At 43.3% G+C, this 15,628-nt stretch overlaps 2 protein-coding genes across 2 annotated transcripts in view; one reads left to right on the forward strand and one right to left on the reverse strand.

The window, feature by feature from the left end:
* Positions 1 to 6,162, forward strand: part of si:ch211-51h4.2 (uncharacterized) — a 57,564-nt gene extending 51,402 nt beyond the window's left edge. The window contains exons 14-18 of the mRNA XM_055060488.1: positions 1,899 to 2,013; positions 2,161 to 2,263; positions 2,869 to 2,938; positions 3,027 to 3,130; positions 3,214 to 6,162. Of these exons, the coding sequence (XP_054916463.1) occupies positions 1,899 to 2,013; positions 2,161 to 2,263; positions 2,869 to 2,938; positions 3,027 to 3,130; positions 3,214 to 3,424 (603 nt within the window). The 3' untranslated portion in view covers positions 3,425 to 6,162. The remainder of the gene's footprint in view (positions 1 to 1,898; positions 2,014 to 2,160; positions 2,264 to 2,868; positions 2,939 to 3,026; positions 3,131 to 3,213) is intronic.
* Positions 6,163 to 6,741: 579 nt separating this feature from the next.
* The window catches only part of tbl1xr1a (TBL1X/Y related 1a), a 43,591-nt gene continuing 34,704 nt past the window's right edge, over positions 6,742 to 15,628 (reverse strand). Inside the window, exons 3-16 of the mRNA XM_055060489.1 lie at positions 14,539 to 14,640; positions 13,534 to 13,679; positions 13,211 to 13,430; positions 13,003 to 13,135; positions 12,777 to 12,918; positions 12,189 to 12,252; positions 11,931 to 12,028; positions 11,787 to 11,847; positions 11,581 to 11,702; positions 11,407 to 11,481; positions 10,930 to 11,057; positions 10,157 to 10,322; positions 9,979 to 10,080; positions 6,742 to 9,900 (exon numbers count right to left, since the gene is read on the reverse strand). Coding sequence (XP_054916464.1) covers positions 9,874 to 9,900; positions 9,979 to 10,080; positions 10,157 to 10,322; positions 10,930 to 11,057; positions 11,407 to 11,481; positions 11,581 to 11,702; positions 11,787 to 11,847; positions 11,931 to 12,028; positions 12,189 to 12,252; positions 12,777 to 12,918; positions 13,003 to 13,135; positions 13,211 to 13,430; positions 13,534 to 13,679; positions 14,539 to 14,596 — 1,542 coding nt within the window. The 5' untranslated portion in view covers positions 14,597 to 14,640 and the 3' untranslated portion in view covers positions 6,742 to 9,873. The remainder of the gene's footprint in view (positions 9,901 to 9,978; positions 10,081 to 10,156; positions 10,323 to 10,929; positions 11,058 to 11,406; positions 11,482 to 11,580; positions 11,703 to 11,786; positions 11,848 to 11,930; positions 12,029 to 12,188; positions 12,253 to 12,776; positions 12,919 to 13,002; positions 13,136 to 13,210; positions 13,431 to 13,533; positions 13,680 to 14,538; positions 14,641 to 15,628) is intronic.

The raw sequence follows: 15,628 nt of genomic DNA on the forward strand, positions 1-15,628 counted from the left end.
TACACAGTAGAAGGAGCTCAGCTTCATTCATCATCATTTGAACCTGATCAGACGAATCATAAACACATTTAGTAACTTATTGACAAATTGTCTCTTAAGACAAATCCTCAGGTTGACACTAACTCTGCTTGTTGTTAGGTTGAGCAACACAACTCAGTCTTTATCATCTATGACTACGAAACCTTTCTTTATCTTCCCATGGAGGAAATACACTCTAGTGTGTGAGTGTGTTTGTACATAAATGTGAATGTCTATAAGTGAGCTGATGTAAAGATCAGTAATCCATATGCAACTAACTTCATCTACATTAAACAGAATAATTTAAACACCTGTAAAACTAATGTTAGGTTTTGCTCTTTTAGATGCTCCACTTTTTGTCTTCTGTGTTTTTCTGACAAACATAAATGAATAACATGAGAAGCTGTCGAGGTTTTGGCAGCCGGTGAGCGATCCAAGAGGCCCGTGGATTATAATAAAGGATGAAGTCAACTGTAACAAAAATGTGATCAACCAGTGTTTGGATTCAATTAGCCAGAAAACAATGCTTCCATTCTGTAAACAGCCACCTGTGGTGCTAATAAAACCACGCAGCAGAGAGCTGCAGGCGCTGGCCAGCTCATTTAGTCCCAGTTCCAGGTCACACAACCTGAAAGGATGGAGTCAATATTCTCCCCTCAGTGCTTCCACATGTAGAGCTCTGCTGTCCTTCAGCGCCTCTCACAGCCCAACACATTTTAGTTAGTAGGTCAACCTGAGGTGGTGTTTTATTGAAGAATACATTTTCAACATTTCATATGAGTACAAATCTGAAAACTTTAAAATGCTCCTTTTAGTCTGATATGTCTGAGTGTATTTTGTGAAACCAGTTGAAATCAGCAAAGTGAAAAGTTTGTGATTTGATCTCAGTCCACACATAGACAGAAATCTGTTTATGTTCTGGCCTTACCGTCCTCACAAAAATTCTGTTTAATATCACTAAAAATAATTATTAATAAAAGCTCCGACCACAGAGGAGGTTTGACAACACCGTATTTGTGTGTGTCCAGGGGAAACGGAGACTTGAGGTTACATCCTGTGGTAACTGATGTGCCAGTTTATCCACATGCTTCCTTACAGTCAATTCCCAATGGAAATCATCTTGTCTTATAAGCGTTAATGCCTCACAGAAAGTTGCTGTTGTTTTGAAGTATTCTCATTGCTAACATGGATTTTAGCTTGTCTGTAACAGTGTGTACCATGATTTATTTTTAAACTATGTGAGCGAGGCTTCGGTGAGACTCAGAGGTTTGCTACAGACAGGTCTTTATAAAAACAAATATCTTGGCCACTTCGTTGAGAGCAAACATCATAAAGACTAACAAACACAGCAGAGCAGGAAATGGAGAGGGATAAAGCAGAGTTAAAAACATCCAAAGGTCTAAGCTGCTGAAGGAACCATGCAGATCTAAACATGGAGCATTTCACCTGGACTCACCTGGCATGGACAGTTTCAGTCAGGCGGCTCGGTGACATCGAAGGAGCAGGAAGTATCTGTTGATATGACAACCAGTCTGACCTTATGGAAGAGAAACCTATGATACATCTGCTTTATAGTGAAACGGAAAAGATCAGCAGGTTGGGGGTGTGATGTTGTGGAAGAAGATAAGAGCAACCAAAGTTGAACTTATTGACCTGGAAGACGGATGGAGCTGAAAACTCTCCATGTTAGAATATTGGATGAATATTCATGTCTTTATGAAACATGAATATTTGAACCAGTGAGCGTTTTAAGGCTAATATGACACTCACTGTATGAGCTGTGATTTTCTAAACACTGTCTACCTGGACCCTTGTCGGGTCTTCATTGTCATTTGGACATCCACCTCCACCATCTCTACCTCCTCCACCCCTCCATGTAGATCATTAATGAGCGTTACAGGGCCTACTCCTGGGTGGCCCAGCTGATCCAGGTGTTCATCGCCATCAGCATCACCGTGTCCTTCCTGGTGATGGGATCTGCCATGAAGCATACCAGTGAGTTCTGCTGCCACTACAGAGGCTCTGGACATTTCAGCCGTCAGCAGATGGGACAGTTCCCTGACTGCAGACCGGCTGGGGTTGCTCTGAGCTGCAAAATGTTTTGCTGGGTTTGGTTCTGACAGCGTGTTTCCTTCCTTCCAGTGGATGGTCTGGTGAGCTCTGTGTGGAGCAGCCGGCTGCAGTGGCTGGCCAAAGCCTGGGAGAGAAACTCATCAAGCAAACACCAGCGCTGCTCCGCCAGGAGGTGAGACAGGACGGCTTGTCTGGTGGAGACTTTAAATGATGATAGACGAGAGTCCATGTTCAATCTGAGAACAAGGAAAGCTCCAAAAAGTCAGTCAAAATTCTCTTTATTGCAGCCTAAAAACAACTTCTGTTGGGTTATAGCAGTCGTGAGCAGGTTCAGGAATAATTCTCTTTTGATAGCTTAATAACCAAAGATTTATCTGTCTTCAAAATCAGAAGCTTACATAGAATATGATTAGTGTCTCTTTACACAATGAGGGAAAAGCCAGATGATCCAAGTTAACTGGAGGCTCACTGGAACTCAGTGCTTCTGTTTTAACATGAGTAGAAAGACAAAGGAAGAGAGTGATGGAGCTGCTGCAGTCTGGTTCATCCTGGACTCATCTGTTCAATTATATGCAAGTATTGTGTTGTTGTCCAGGTGTTATCTTAGTTAAAACCTGATCCAGCCATATATCACTTCATTTGTTTCACTGCAGTGAATCGTCAGAGCTCGAGCTGAAGTGTTGAAACACAGAGACAGACATTGGAAAAGTGAAGAAGCATAATCTGTTTTGGTTTTGAAGTCGATTCATTTTCCGTTTTTGTCTTTTTGTTTCACAGCTTCACCCAACTTGGATTTTCCCTGCTTGGATTTGGGATCATTTTCATTGTGTCAATGTGTGACCCCAGGGTAAATGAGACACACACACACAGATGCACACGCACACACAGACATACACATACATTTGTGGGAATAATCTGTTCTCTACCTACTTCAGGGTTTTGTTGTCATGTTGGACAAAGTTGTCTCATTTTCCCTCAACACTGAAGTGGGCCTGTTTGTGTTCATCATGCTGAGGGAGTCCAGAGAAGAGCGATTCCAGTGAGTACCTGAACAGATGAGCCGCCTGCTCACAAGGTGTCCCTGCGGTGCATTCAAGCGCTGCTCTGTCTCCTGGTTTCCAGACACCTGGCCGTCCCTTTGCCAGTGGGGGAGTGTGTGTTCAGCCTCACCTGGCTGCTGCCCACATACTTCCTGTTTGCAGTAACCTATGACGTCCTGCAGACATTGGCAGACATGACCCATTACCTGCCTTACTACGGCCCTGAGCCGGAGCTGCACGTCTACAACGTGACAGGAAGCGTCACAGCAGCAAACCTGTCCTCCTTCCTCTGAGCGCGCCGACGTCAACATGCCACCGAGATGCAGCGGAGCAAGTGCTTTCTTCTTCTTGTCACCATTTTTAAGGAACAGTTTAGCATTTTGAAGAAATATTTCATTGTCATTGCACTGCACTTTCATTCAATCTGCTTCTGTATTTATCATGGCCTAAAACAGCATCAGTGGTGTTTCCCCTTCTCCTCCCCACCAGAGCCTCATGGACAAAGACTGGTGTGGATTTTCTGCTCAATCAGAGAAACAAAGACGAGAGAACTGGCTCCAAAAAACTTCTGAGTTTCAAAAGTTAAAAAATGTTCCATTTTTGAATCTCAGAAAAATTTTCAAATGTTAAAAGTTTTAGACTTTTGAAACTCAACATTTGACTTTTGGAATGTTTGCCTTGAACATTTCTGAGATTGATCTCAACATTTGAGTTTTTTCTCACAAATTTCAACCTTTTTTTTCTAGAAAATCTCAAAGAATATTCTCATTTCTGAGTTTTTTTTTTTTTTTTTACTTCTTTGTACTAGTCAGATGTAGGAAGCTGTGCGAACACATGAATTCATAAAGATTTCTTCTATAAATCCTGATTCATAAGGAACTAAAAGCACAACACCGAATGATTAAATATGTAAATGCATGTAAGTAGACACCTGTCAGCCAACGGTTATGTAGATGCAGGAAGCAAAGGAACTTTAAGGAATTGGAGTCTCAGACATTTCTAGATGAGTTTGAGACATGAAAACGAAAGTTGCAGGAGACCGGCCCTCCAGTCTCCGACTGCTGAGCACTTCATGCGTTATATGGACCGGTTGTTTCCTGACAGCAGTTGATTCAGAGGACACAATGCCAGCTAAGCATGAAAATACTATTTGACATTTGTCTTTGTAGGGATTCTGTGACGAATTAGAGAAATAATTCATCATTTTTATAAACTTTCCTCTTGGACTTGGATTCCAAACCGTGAGAGTGAAGTGAAATGTCAAAGTTTCAGTCTGGATGAAACACACACACACACACACACACACCCACACACACACCACACCACACACACACACACACACACACACACACACACACACACACAGAGAGCTCTGTCTGTTTGACCCGGCCTGGAGGAGAACATGTGAACAAGAGGACGCATTTTCTGTCACACGATTCCGTCAACGAGAGCCGGTTTCCACACTGGATGAATGTTTTCACACAGAGCTCTGTGTGATGTACTGTGTGATTGGTCAGACGTTTATGGCTGTGATTTATCCAGAAATGCCATAACATCACTGTTTGTGAATGTCGCTTGTGCACCAGAAACACAAAACCAAGCTTCCTGCTCTGGGTTCTGGTACACAAAATAACAAAAATGTGATGAATTGTGCTGAAATTTTTAACACATTAAAATACATAAAATCTATCTATCTATCTATATGGATGGATGGATGGATGGATGGATGGATGGATGGATGGATGGATGGATGGATGGATGGATGGATGGATGGATGGATGGATGGATGGATGGATGGATGGATGGATGGATGGATGGATGGATGGATGATGGTGGTGAGTTTGTGGTGAACGTCGTCATGTTGTTTGTGTGTTGTTCCTCTGGATGAATCGTTTGGCTGGAATGACACTGAGTCATTCAGTCTTTGTAAATGAGGCAACAGTCAAACTGGTAAAGTCCAGTTTGACCTTTTGGAGCCGGGTTCCTCCTCTCCTCACTTGCTGCCAAACATTGAAGAATCCACCTTCATGCATGTTTCACTGATATTTGCCAAGATAAGGAAACAGAGTCATTCAGAAGACATTATGTAACATTGTAAAATTATCTCTTTTTTTATATTACATAATGTTATTCCCTCATCAAATACATACCTGTAGTCTTGCTTTGATTCTTTCATGCCTGTTCGAGAAATCCTTAGATCTCCATGGCAACCATTTGGGGGTGCCTGGATGCTCATTGTGACAAAGTGCTTCCTGTTTCACAAAGCTCCTCCTCTGAGGTTCAGTCTCCAGCTGAGCTTTCCCTTCCCCCACTCAGCTCCTTCAGACTAGCAGCAGCACCAGGCCACTGGTGGAACTGGGTATCTTCTGAACTTCCAATAACTGATGTAAATGGCATAATGGAAGAGTATTGTTACAGGTGGAGTGTGTCAGAGCAGTTTGGCCACCTATTATTCTCTCCTGAACGTTGGGATCAGAATCTGCTGATGGAAGGACGATCAGTTCAACAGTGCAGAAAAGGCTGGAATGAGTTCAGTCCTGGTAGGACCGAGAAAACCCAGAAAATCACTGAAACTGAAGGAAAACTCATTAATATGGACTGAAGATGAACCACCATCATCAGCTTCAAGGTGAACTAAGTTCTGCGATGAGTTCAGGTACATCTAAAAAATGTCAATATTGGATAAAAGTGTAACATTTCTTTCCAGTCACCTCAGAAACTTTTGAAATAGAAAACAATAAAAACTTAATGAATCTCAACAAAAAGTGTCACTTTCTGAGACGACTGACAAGAAATATTACACTTTTACGCAGTTTTTTTAAGCTACACTATTATAATTACAAATTGAGACAAACGCTCCACACAGTCACATTGCTGAAGACTAAAGGTCACAGTTTGCCAAAGAACAAGGTGACCTTGGATTTTTGGGTGTTTTTGAGTGGAACATTCTGATGAATGGTGGCGCTGGTTTCATGTGGTGGTGATGTTTTATAATCACGCTGGGATCAATAAAATGTTTTTAAAAACTGAACTCTCCATGTTGGGCCTTTTTATTGCGTCCCAATATTTATTGGCTTATGAACTGCGGTTCTGAATCAGAAAACCTGCAGGGTGACGTTCAACAAGCTGTTCTGAGGTAAACCCAGGAAATGCAGAACAACTGGGATGTTGTCCCGTCATCTTCCAACATTTTTCAGGTTTTACAGTAAACGGTCAATTCTGTGGAAACGCAGTAGAAACCGTCGTTTTACCGTTCTGGACATTCAACTTCTCATGTTCTTTAAATCACAGCAACATGTACAACATTCCCAAAGCATTGACCTAAAGGACATGGCCAAGATGAAGACTTTGCTTTGCTTTCTGTTGCTGTTGCATAACTGTTATTTTGAAAATGTCGGCCACTGAGAAAAACTAACATAAGTGCTCAAGAACATTGAAATCAAAGTTTTATTTGGTTCATAAACCCAAAATCAATTCTGTGTTTTGACATAAAATAAAACAAACACGACTGTCACTGATTTCTTCTATGGTGGTTTTTTTTTTCGTCTCATTTTTTCCCCCCATTGCTCACATTTCATTTCCCCCACACAGAAAAATCAAAACTCAAACCTCTTATCAAAATATATTTTATTCTGCACTGAAGTTTTACTGATCTGACTTAAATGATGACACAGATGGATGAGATGCAAGCTGCAAAGGAAAACAGAAAACGTGCTGATGGAGCCCTGGAGACTGATCCAGACCAGAACGCAGCTTCAGCAACGCCGCGGCTCGTCCAAGATGGCCGCCTGAAAGTTTGGATTTCAGAACTTCAAATACAGTCGAGAAAAACAAACAAACAAAAAAAATCACACACAAGACGTAAAACAGGAACATGAATCAATCTGTGGAGGCCAGAAGTCCAGAGTTCTGTTTGTGGAGGAAACAAAACGTTCAGCAGCAGCAGCAGCTGTCAGAGGGAGGAGCTTCTGGAAGGTTTTGGTCCAGTAAAGCTTACAAGATTCAATTCGCTCGTTTTTCCTTTTTTAATTTGATCAGAAGTAGAAAGAGTTGATATTTTTAACATTTCAGAGATCGGGTTTTACACCCAGAGTATTTTCTGGAAATGTCCTGTGTTCAGTTTTATGTATAAACCATGTCAACAGTTTAAAAAAAAAATAAATAGTTGCAATCATGGCAACCAGCTCCACCTCCAGATCTGATCCTCCCGTCAAACATCTGCCGTTTCCACATCTGTTGCTCGGTTGGAAAATTACATTCATGTTTCATTGCAATCCTGTTTTTTATTCTATTTTAGATTTAAAGAGAAAGTTTGTGTCTCTGCCAGTTGGACAAATGTTTCCAACAGATCACGTTGTCATGGAAACTGATTCATTTAGTGGTTAACTGCTGGAAGGAGAGTAAAAAGAACCAAACCATCAGCTGCTCGCCTCATGTTTCCAAATGAGTGAAATGACAACGTGTGGCTTTAGAGGAGTAGAAAACTGAGCAGAGGTTTGGTGAGGAACAGACTGGAGGTCAGAGGTCATGATGCAGACCTGAACAGCTCAGGTTGCTGCTAAGAGCTCATTAGCTTGAAACCTGCAGGCAAAACACAGAGGATGTGTGGTCGCCATGGAAACGCTCCTTTTCAGCCATGCTCAGTCATCATTAGAGAGACGTGGACACGTCCTGCTAATTGTGGGGACGGCATGTCTGGAACGGCGTCTGGGGGATGAAATGTTTTCCTGCTGCAGATGGTGGAACGGTCCCAGTACTGACCCAGTACTGACCCAGTCTGTCCCAGTACTGTCCCAGACTGTCCCAGTACTGTCCCAGTCTGTCCCAGTACTGTCCCAGTCTGTCCGGGTCCACCACTACACTGGGACCAGTGCTGCTTCAAGCAAGCAGAAGGATGATAACAAGTGAAACTGGAGTCGACACAACAAAGACGATTGGAATCAGGTGAAGATGTGACGGAAAAAAATCATCTCCAGCCGTTTTCTTTAATAATACGACGACTTAGATCAGCCCAGATGTTCACACCAGGTTTAAAGCTCCTTCGTTCTGATTTGAACCGGCTTATTTAGGATCGTCAACACTGGTTGGACTAGGACGTTTTGGGTTTTTTTGCTTTAATGTTGAAACCTGTAGAATTTTGCACCAACTGGATTTCTACAGCCCTTCCTGTCCTGACCTCAGGTACTGACCCAAACATCCTGTTGCTCTGAGCAACAGTTCAGCTGAACAGAGGACAGAAAAGCCAAACAGCTGGCTGTAGAAATCAACCTGTCAGCAAAAATGAAGAGAGAACCAAACAGACTAGAGGAGCTGATTTCAGTTTTGGCAGGTACCAATAACTTTGTCAGAATAGTTACTAAAAGTCACTAAGACAATGAAGAGGTGACCACTGCTAACCATGCATGTGCAGACATGACCTGGTGGTCAGTCAGTCCTCTCTCACAGGACGAGACGATGTCTGATGTGAAAGTGGATCAGATTGGTTTTCAATGTGTGTATCGGCTGATCAATCAGCTCCCAGAGTTGAGCAAATTCAGCCTGATTTATTGGTGCAGCTCCAAGAAGAGACTTGGTGAATATTTAATGTTTCCTAACTGGCTCTTTTCTGCCAGCTAAGTGCTTATTACTAAACCAGAGCTGGACTTCAGAGGTTCAAACATGGTGTATGCAAAGTTTTGGTTTGTTAATATTGGTCTCCATGACAAGTTCTGGCCCAGTCCAACCAGTTGAAACACAAACCACTGCTGTCAAGAACAGCACTGGTACCAGCTTCACACTGGAACTGGTTCAGTGGAAACTCTTTAATGGTTGGAGCGTTGGTACACTGTACTGACTAAATCCACAGAGATGACATCTGCTGTCAGGCTGGAAATATTCCAGCCACATTTCCCTCACTGCCACTGGAGGGCGCCATACTGCTGAATGGAAACAAGTTATGACTGGAAAAAAGGGAAACTATTCCATTTAATTTAAAAAGCTATAAAAATGACATGGAAAACAGTAGAAAACACACAGAGCTCCCAGTACTCCCAATTAAAAATCAGAACAAACCAGCAGTCAGTCTGGACCTGGTTCTGGTTCTACTGCAGCTTCCAGGTCAGAACAGGGAGGAGGTTTAAGGGGGGGACATCATGTGTTATTTGCCCGTGTGGATGAATCAGACCAATCCAGAGTTTGATCAGCATGGTGGTGCTTAGTGAGGCGCTGCTGCCACCTGCCTGGGTGGCAGAGCGGGGGGACATCTCCATGACCTTTGACCCTCCCACATGATAAAAAATATAGAACAAGAGATCTGAAAAAAAAAAAAGAAACCCTAAGTGCCATCCTATCTGTGGTGGAGGAGCCGATATGTCCACAATAAGATCTGACTAGTAACATAGATCAACACGTTTTCATTGTTTTACATTTTGATGACGATGGGAATGTTTCCCAGATCAAAAAGCCAAACAGCTTCCATATTTTGGTAAATATTCCGATCCGTCACGTCTCCATTTCCGTTGCATCCCGCCTCTGCTTCTCTCTGAGAGTCTGACCCAACAGAAGGGGCGCCACTCCGTCCATCTGTCACTTTATCCCCGTGTGTGGACCTGCTGTGTCGGTACTCGCTTCCTGTTCCTGTGTCCTGCTTCCTGTAAGTCGGTGGGCGGGGCCTAAGCGTGAGCAGTACGCAGGGCAGGCAGGGACAGTCATTTGGCTATGTACACATTCATGGTCGGTCCATGGCTTCCAGCGAACAGCAGCTCTATTTCCGCAGGTCTAATACACACACCTGGAAAAGAAGAGCCGGAGGTCAGCTGGGGGCATCACTACGGCAACGAGCGACCAACCTGCAGCCCTGCGTACTCACAGATCCGTCTGACGCGCTGGCTCCCACTTTGTCTCCCGCTGCATTCCAACACACCTCGAAGATCCCGCCCGTCCCTCTGTAGCTGTGCACCAGCGCCCCCGTCTGGAGGCAGAAGGTACTGTGTGAGGCCACAGGAGGTCGATAAACGGTATCACCATCTACAGACCCGTCTGCCTACCTGTGTGTTCCAGATGTGAACACATTTGTCAAAGGAGCCGCTGGCCAGGTGGCGCCCGTCAGGGCTGAACGCCACGCTGTACACCGGTTCCTGGTGCTTGGTCAGCGTGTGGATGCAGATCCCCCGGTCCACGTCCCACAGACGCACCGTGGAGTCAAACGATGCACTGCAGACAGCACACACACACACACACACACACACACACACACACACACACACACACACACACACACACACACACACACACACACACACACACACAGCTGGTTAAAGTTACTGAAATAAAACAGTAACTTTACTGTTTTAGGCTAGCAGAACCTGTTTAAAAGTATGGAGACAAACAGAATGCAATAAAAAGAAGCAGCTCAAGTTGGGTGTTGAATCCATAACTTCTATAAAATCACCAACTACAATTTCCACAAAACGCCTCAGATGTAGTCGCTCCCAAGCAGGCAGGGCTTGTTGCTCCATTGCCTGAATAAAACGCCAGCGTCTCCTCTGATTGGCTGATCGGTCAGATGTAACACTATGACTGAATTATGAATATACCTCAGGTAACTGTTTACATCTATGATTTTTAATGACTTATTACACAAACATACTTATTCACATATCATTTGAATTTAATTTCTAATACAATGGAAACATTGTGATTGTAAAATTGTTTTTTTTTTTTTTTTTTTTTTACATTAGAAGAATATAGAGAAAGATTTGCACACATTCAGAATGGAAACAGACAGTGATGCACAGTCTTCTCACATCAACACACTCACCTGGCTAGCATGAGGTTAGCACTGGGATTGTTGGTTCCCGGTCCAGTAGGACTCCATTTAATGGTGTAGATTTCTTTGCTGTGGGCCTGCAGGTCGTGGATACATGAGTCCTGCTTCATACTCCAGATCTGAAAACACAGACATCACACAACAAAAACAAATGTCACCTTCCAGGTTTCATAAGCTGTTAAACTGAATTCCACTGGACATCCACAGTCAACATGTGCAAAAGAAACTAAACAAGATGTTTAGTTGTTTAGTTTGAACTGATATTACACTTGGCCAGTGGTAAGCACCGCTAGCTAAGAAGCTAGCTGCGCTAACTGTCATTTGGTTGAGCCTCTCCTTGCTATGTGGCTATGCTATGTTGGTACCCTCATCAAGTATTACTTCATGTATAGTGTGCGTTTGGAATACTTTTGTTGGCGGAAATGGTAAAACTTGTGTTTTATGTGGAACGGAGACGATATGTTTTACCTTCAACGTCATGTCATCTGAGCAGGATGCTAGCAGGTTCCCCGTAGGGTCCCACTTGATTGCATTAACTTCATTCTGCAGAAAGAAAGAAATGAGGACATGTAGAGATAGAATAACATCGGTTTCAACCTATGACTTAAAACCACAGACAGTATCTGCCTCCACGTCACTCACTGAGTGTCCCTGGAATGTCTTAATAGGCCGGTCTTGTCCCAGTTTACAGACGTGGATGCACATGTCCGTACTACAGGAAGCAAACGTGTTGTTGCTCTGCCAGTCCACATCCAGAGCTGGAGCTGTGGGAGAAGGACAGCAGGATGTTGGTGAGTTCAATGAGACTCCAACAGTCCCTATACAACCCATAGGAGCCCCTGCTGTACCTGAATGGAAGGGGAACTGCTGCTTGGCCTCTCCTGTGTGAGCGTCCCATATGATTGTAGTCTGTAGGAACAGATGGAGCGATGAATTAAGCTCTTCTGTGTGTCAAGAGTTCAGACGTCATCAGCTTCTCATCATGTGCTTACCTTGTCGACTCCTGCACTCAGTATAAAGTTGCCTTTCTTATTCCACTTCAGGGCAAAGATGGGGCCTTTGTGTTGCCCCAGAGTGCTGGCTAGATTACCTGCAAGACGACAACAAAAGTTGATGACATTACATAATGCTGCCAGTAGATGGCAGTAAATAGGTGCAATAGCAATGAGATGACAGGAACCAGGGACATGATGATGAAAACTAGCTGATCATGAACAAACATTTTTTTATTTCCATCAACGCCATCTCACCGTCTTTTGTCCATATCCTGGCAAAGCCGTCATAGGAGCCTGTGGCCAGCAGGGTGCCTTCACTCTGCAACACAAACACAAACATTACTGATGCAAGCTGAGCTGTAGATCCATGCTCAACTTATTAACCAACATCTGTCTGGAAAAGCAAAAAACGACATCCATATCGCTGATGCTGAGTCACCATGGTAACCTGTCTCGTCCTCCATGGCAGCTTGGTGTGTGTCAGTGTGTATTTAGACAAATGAGATGATGTTCATGTGTTGTGTGTCCATTCCTGTTCCACAGGTAGTTTTGGTAAAGTGACATCAATGCGTGTAGGGTTAAAACAATTGATTGGATTGTCTAATTAATTATTGAAAGAAACGTTAATTAACTATGTAATCAATTAGATGTTAACTGGAAGATAACTGAGAGAGCAACACACTAAAAGCAAATATTAAGCTAAACTGTCCAAAACATTAAGGACAAAACATCTTCTGTCTGTCTGTAAATCTGTCCTACCCAGAACAGCTCTGGTTGGTTAAATGATCTGGTCTGAAGACAGAGGCTTTAATTGGACCTCACAGCTTGTTAGCATAAACTCACGTTCCAGTCCAGCGAGGTGACGTCTTTGTTGCTGGGGACGTCTTGTCCTCCTTCTCTGATGCAGTGCCTCAGAACCAGCTGTGTGGAGCTGCTGGTGCTGTTTTCACTCAGGTTCCAGATACGAGCCGTCGAATCTCCAGACCTAGACACACACACACACACACACACACATTACATCTTCCAGATTCTAGCTGATGTGTATACTGTGTGAAGGAGAGGAACTGACCCAGACGCCAGCAGGTCGCTCACTGGGTTCCAGGCACAGATAAAGACCTCTGACTCATGGCCCCTTAGGACCATGGCCTTGTTCTGAGGGATCTCCACGTCTCCATCCACCTCCATCAGATCTGAGTGGTTGTCTGTGGACACAGTTAAACGTGTCACACACACAGCAGATGTGGGTCGTGGCTTTGCTAACAGGAGCTCCTACTCACTAGCTAAGGCGTGGGCTCCGTTCTCCTCCCCGTTGGCAGTGTTCTCTCCGTTCTTGGCGTTGCCGGCTATGCTGCCCCCTGCGGCCGGCGCCGAGGCTGCAGCTTGCTGTTGGGCCATTTTGTCCCGGTACGCCTGCTGCCTCGTCTGGACCACATCTGGCATCACTGCATCGATGAGCGACAGAGACTCGATGGGTCGGCCGTCAAATAATGTGCCGTCCTGCGGAGCGAGAGGACAGAGACGGGAAGTGAGAGCTGAACAAAGATGGACGCTCCCGCAGCAGGACCAGGTGTAACAGGAAGGGGAGGGGCTTGTTTCCCACCTCGTTGATGCTGACTTCAGCCTCCACATACTGCAGGCCCTTCTGGATGATGCTGATGAGGGCAGCAGGGGGCACCAGAGCTCCGTTGATGTTGGACTGGCTGATGTGGCTCTCTATGCCGAATGTAAATGCAGAGTGGGAGAACCCTGACAAACAGGAGCACAACAGAGAGGGTGTTTAACAGTATCACCATGGAAACCAAGGCTCTCAGAGAAAACAGAACCCATCATAAAGTTTTTTAAACTTAGGTTTTGAAGATTGAATGATGAAAAGTCACTTCATCTTTCTGTGCATCTTGTTTTGACTTTTATTGTGACAAACATGAAGTAAACCCATGTTTACCTAGCAGAAAGTCTACTGTGAATATAAAATATGCAAATATTTACCATAATATTGGGACTATAAGCTGCGACTTTTGTCATTTCAACCCTGCAGCTTATGCAATGATGTGGCTAATTTATGCATTTTTCTAACGGCTCAAGCAGAAAAGGTAAGAGTGAGACGGGGAAAATATATGTGTCGAGGAAGACGCAAGTTTCATGTAACTTTGCACTTTGTGCATGAATAAAATTTGCATGAACAGATTCTCATCATGGAAAATGGAAAGAAATGCATATAATATTTTTGACTACAAATAATTAGTTTAATGACCGTCTGGGTGATCAGTCCACATTTTATGTTGAGTCATCAAATGACAGCCAAGAAGAAATAAAATGAAAACAAAATAGAAATGAAGCTCTGGGTCTTCATCAAACCTGGAACACTGAACAGCTGAACTAAAAGCCTCTGTGTGGTTTCCTTCCTGCCTTTGCTCTTTTCTAACCCACATTCACAGTGTTTGGTAAACAGCTCATCACCTTACAGAAAATCACTCACTATGAAGGTTCTTCAAGGTGTGATGATGTGTTTGAGTAAATAATGTTTGTGAGGTGACAAGGTGTAAAGTCTGAATGTAAAGTAGTGGAAGACCCAATCAGATTCTTTGGTGGAAGTGGGGATGGATACCTGATTCCTGTAGGTATCTGTAGACCAGGAAGTTGACCTCATCACTGCTAATGCTCATTTTTAATCCGGTTACACCATGAGGTCAGCACACACACTTCTAGCCTGGAACACAAAGAGGAGCATCATCAGTGGCAGGGAAATAAACACACACTGTTTATGATATTGGGATCATGAAAATGAGACGTTTCTGGAACAAAAAATGTTTTTAATAAGACCAATCAGTACGGTGTATTAATAATTTCAATCAAATGCAAAGCACAATTCAGACTCAAAACTAAAACTGACAGTCATTTGGATGTGAGGCAGACAATAATACAATTCTGACCCCATCATCATTAGAGACCAACTAATGAACTTATGAACCATTCACATCTGATTTCTGACCATTTGATTTTCTAGAGACTCAATCTGGCAGCGTCAGAAAAACTACTCCTCATCTACAATAACTGATTACAGCTTGAAGCTCACGTCAATATCCAGGTCTCAGACCACCTCAGTAAATACATTTTTCAGTTAGTACTACAGTGACAGACATCATGTATAACACAGAGATAAAGAGAAATTCATAATTTAGTGGGAGCTGAAAGACTAAAGTTTTAAATTTACAGATATAAACCCCACACAAATAGGAACAATTCCAAGAAGATTAAAGGATTTCCAAAACCTCAACCACAAAAATGCAATATGGCTGCCAGTAGAAACATGGCGGTATAAATGGTAACCGGTAGAAACGACAGAAATTTGGCCAGAGATCTGCAGTCTACTGGCTAACCGCAGTAATTGTTGTTGATGACGTAACCATCTGGCATCAAAGCAGATGAAGCAGGATGGCTGAGAGCCCAATGGAAGACCCCGCTAAAAACACAGGGGCAAAACGTCAATTATCTGCACCTGGCTCAGGTTCAGTTATTGTGTTTCTATATAGAGATACTTTTCATTTCCTTATGTAACTTTGACCTAACCAAGTGGTCACCATTCATATTAAGCTTCAGCCAATCATTACCACTGATAGGCAGCAAGTAAAACAAAACGGTTCAACGGTCATGTTATGTACAAATAACATGCACAAAAACTAGTGTTAAACCAGTTT

This window comes from Poeciliopsis prolifica, unplaced genomic scaffold, assembly GCF_027474105.1.
Source record: "Poeciliopsis prolifica strain line A6 unplaced genomic scaffold, Auburn_PproV2 SCAFFOLD060, whole genome shotgun sequence".
Taxonomy (NCBI): domain Eukaryota; kingdom Metazoa; phylum Chordata; class Actinopteri; order Cyprinodontiformes; family Poeciliidae; genus Poeciliopsis; species Poeciliopsis prolifica.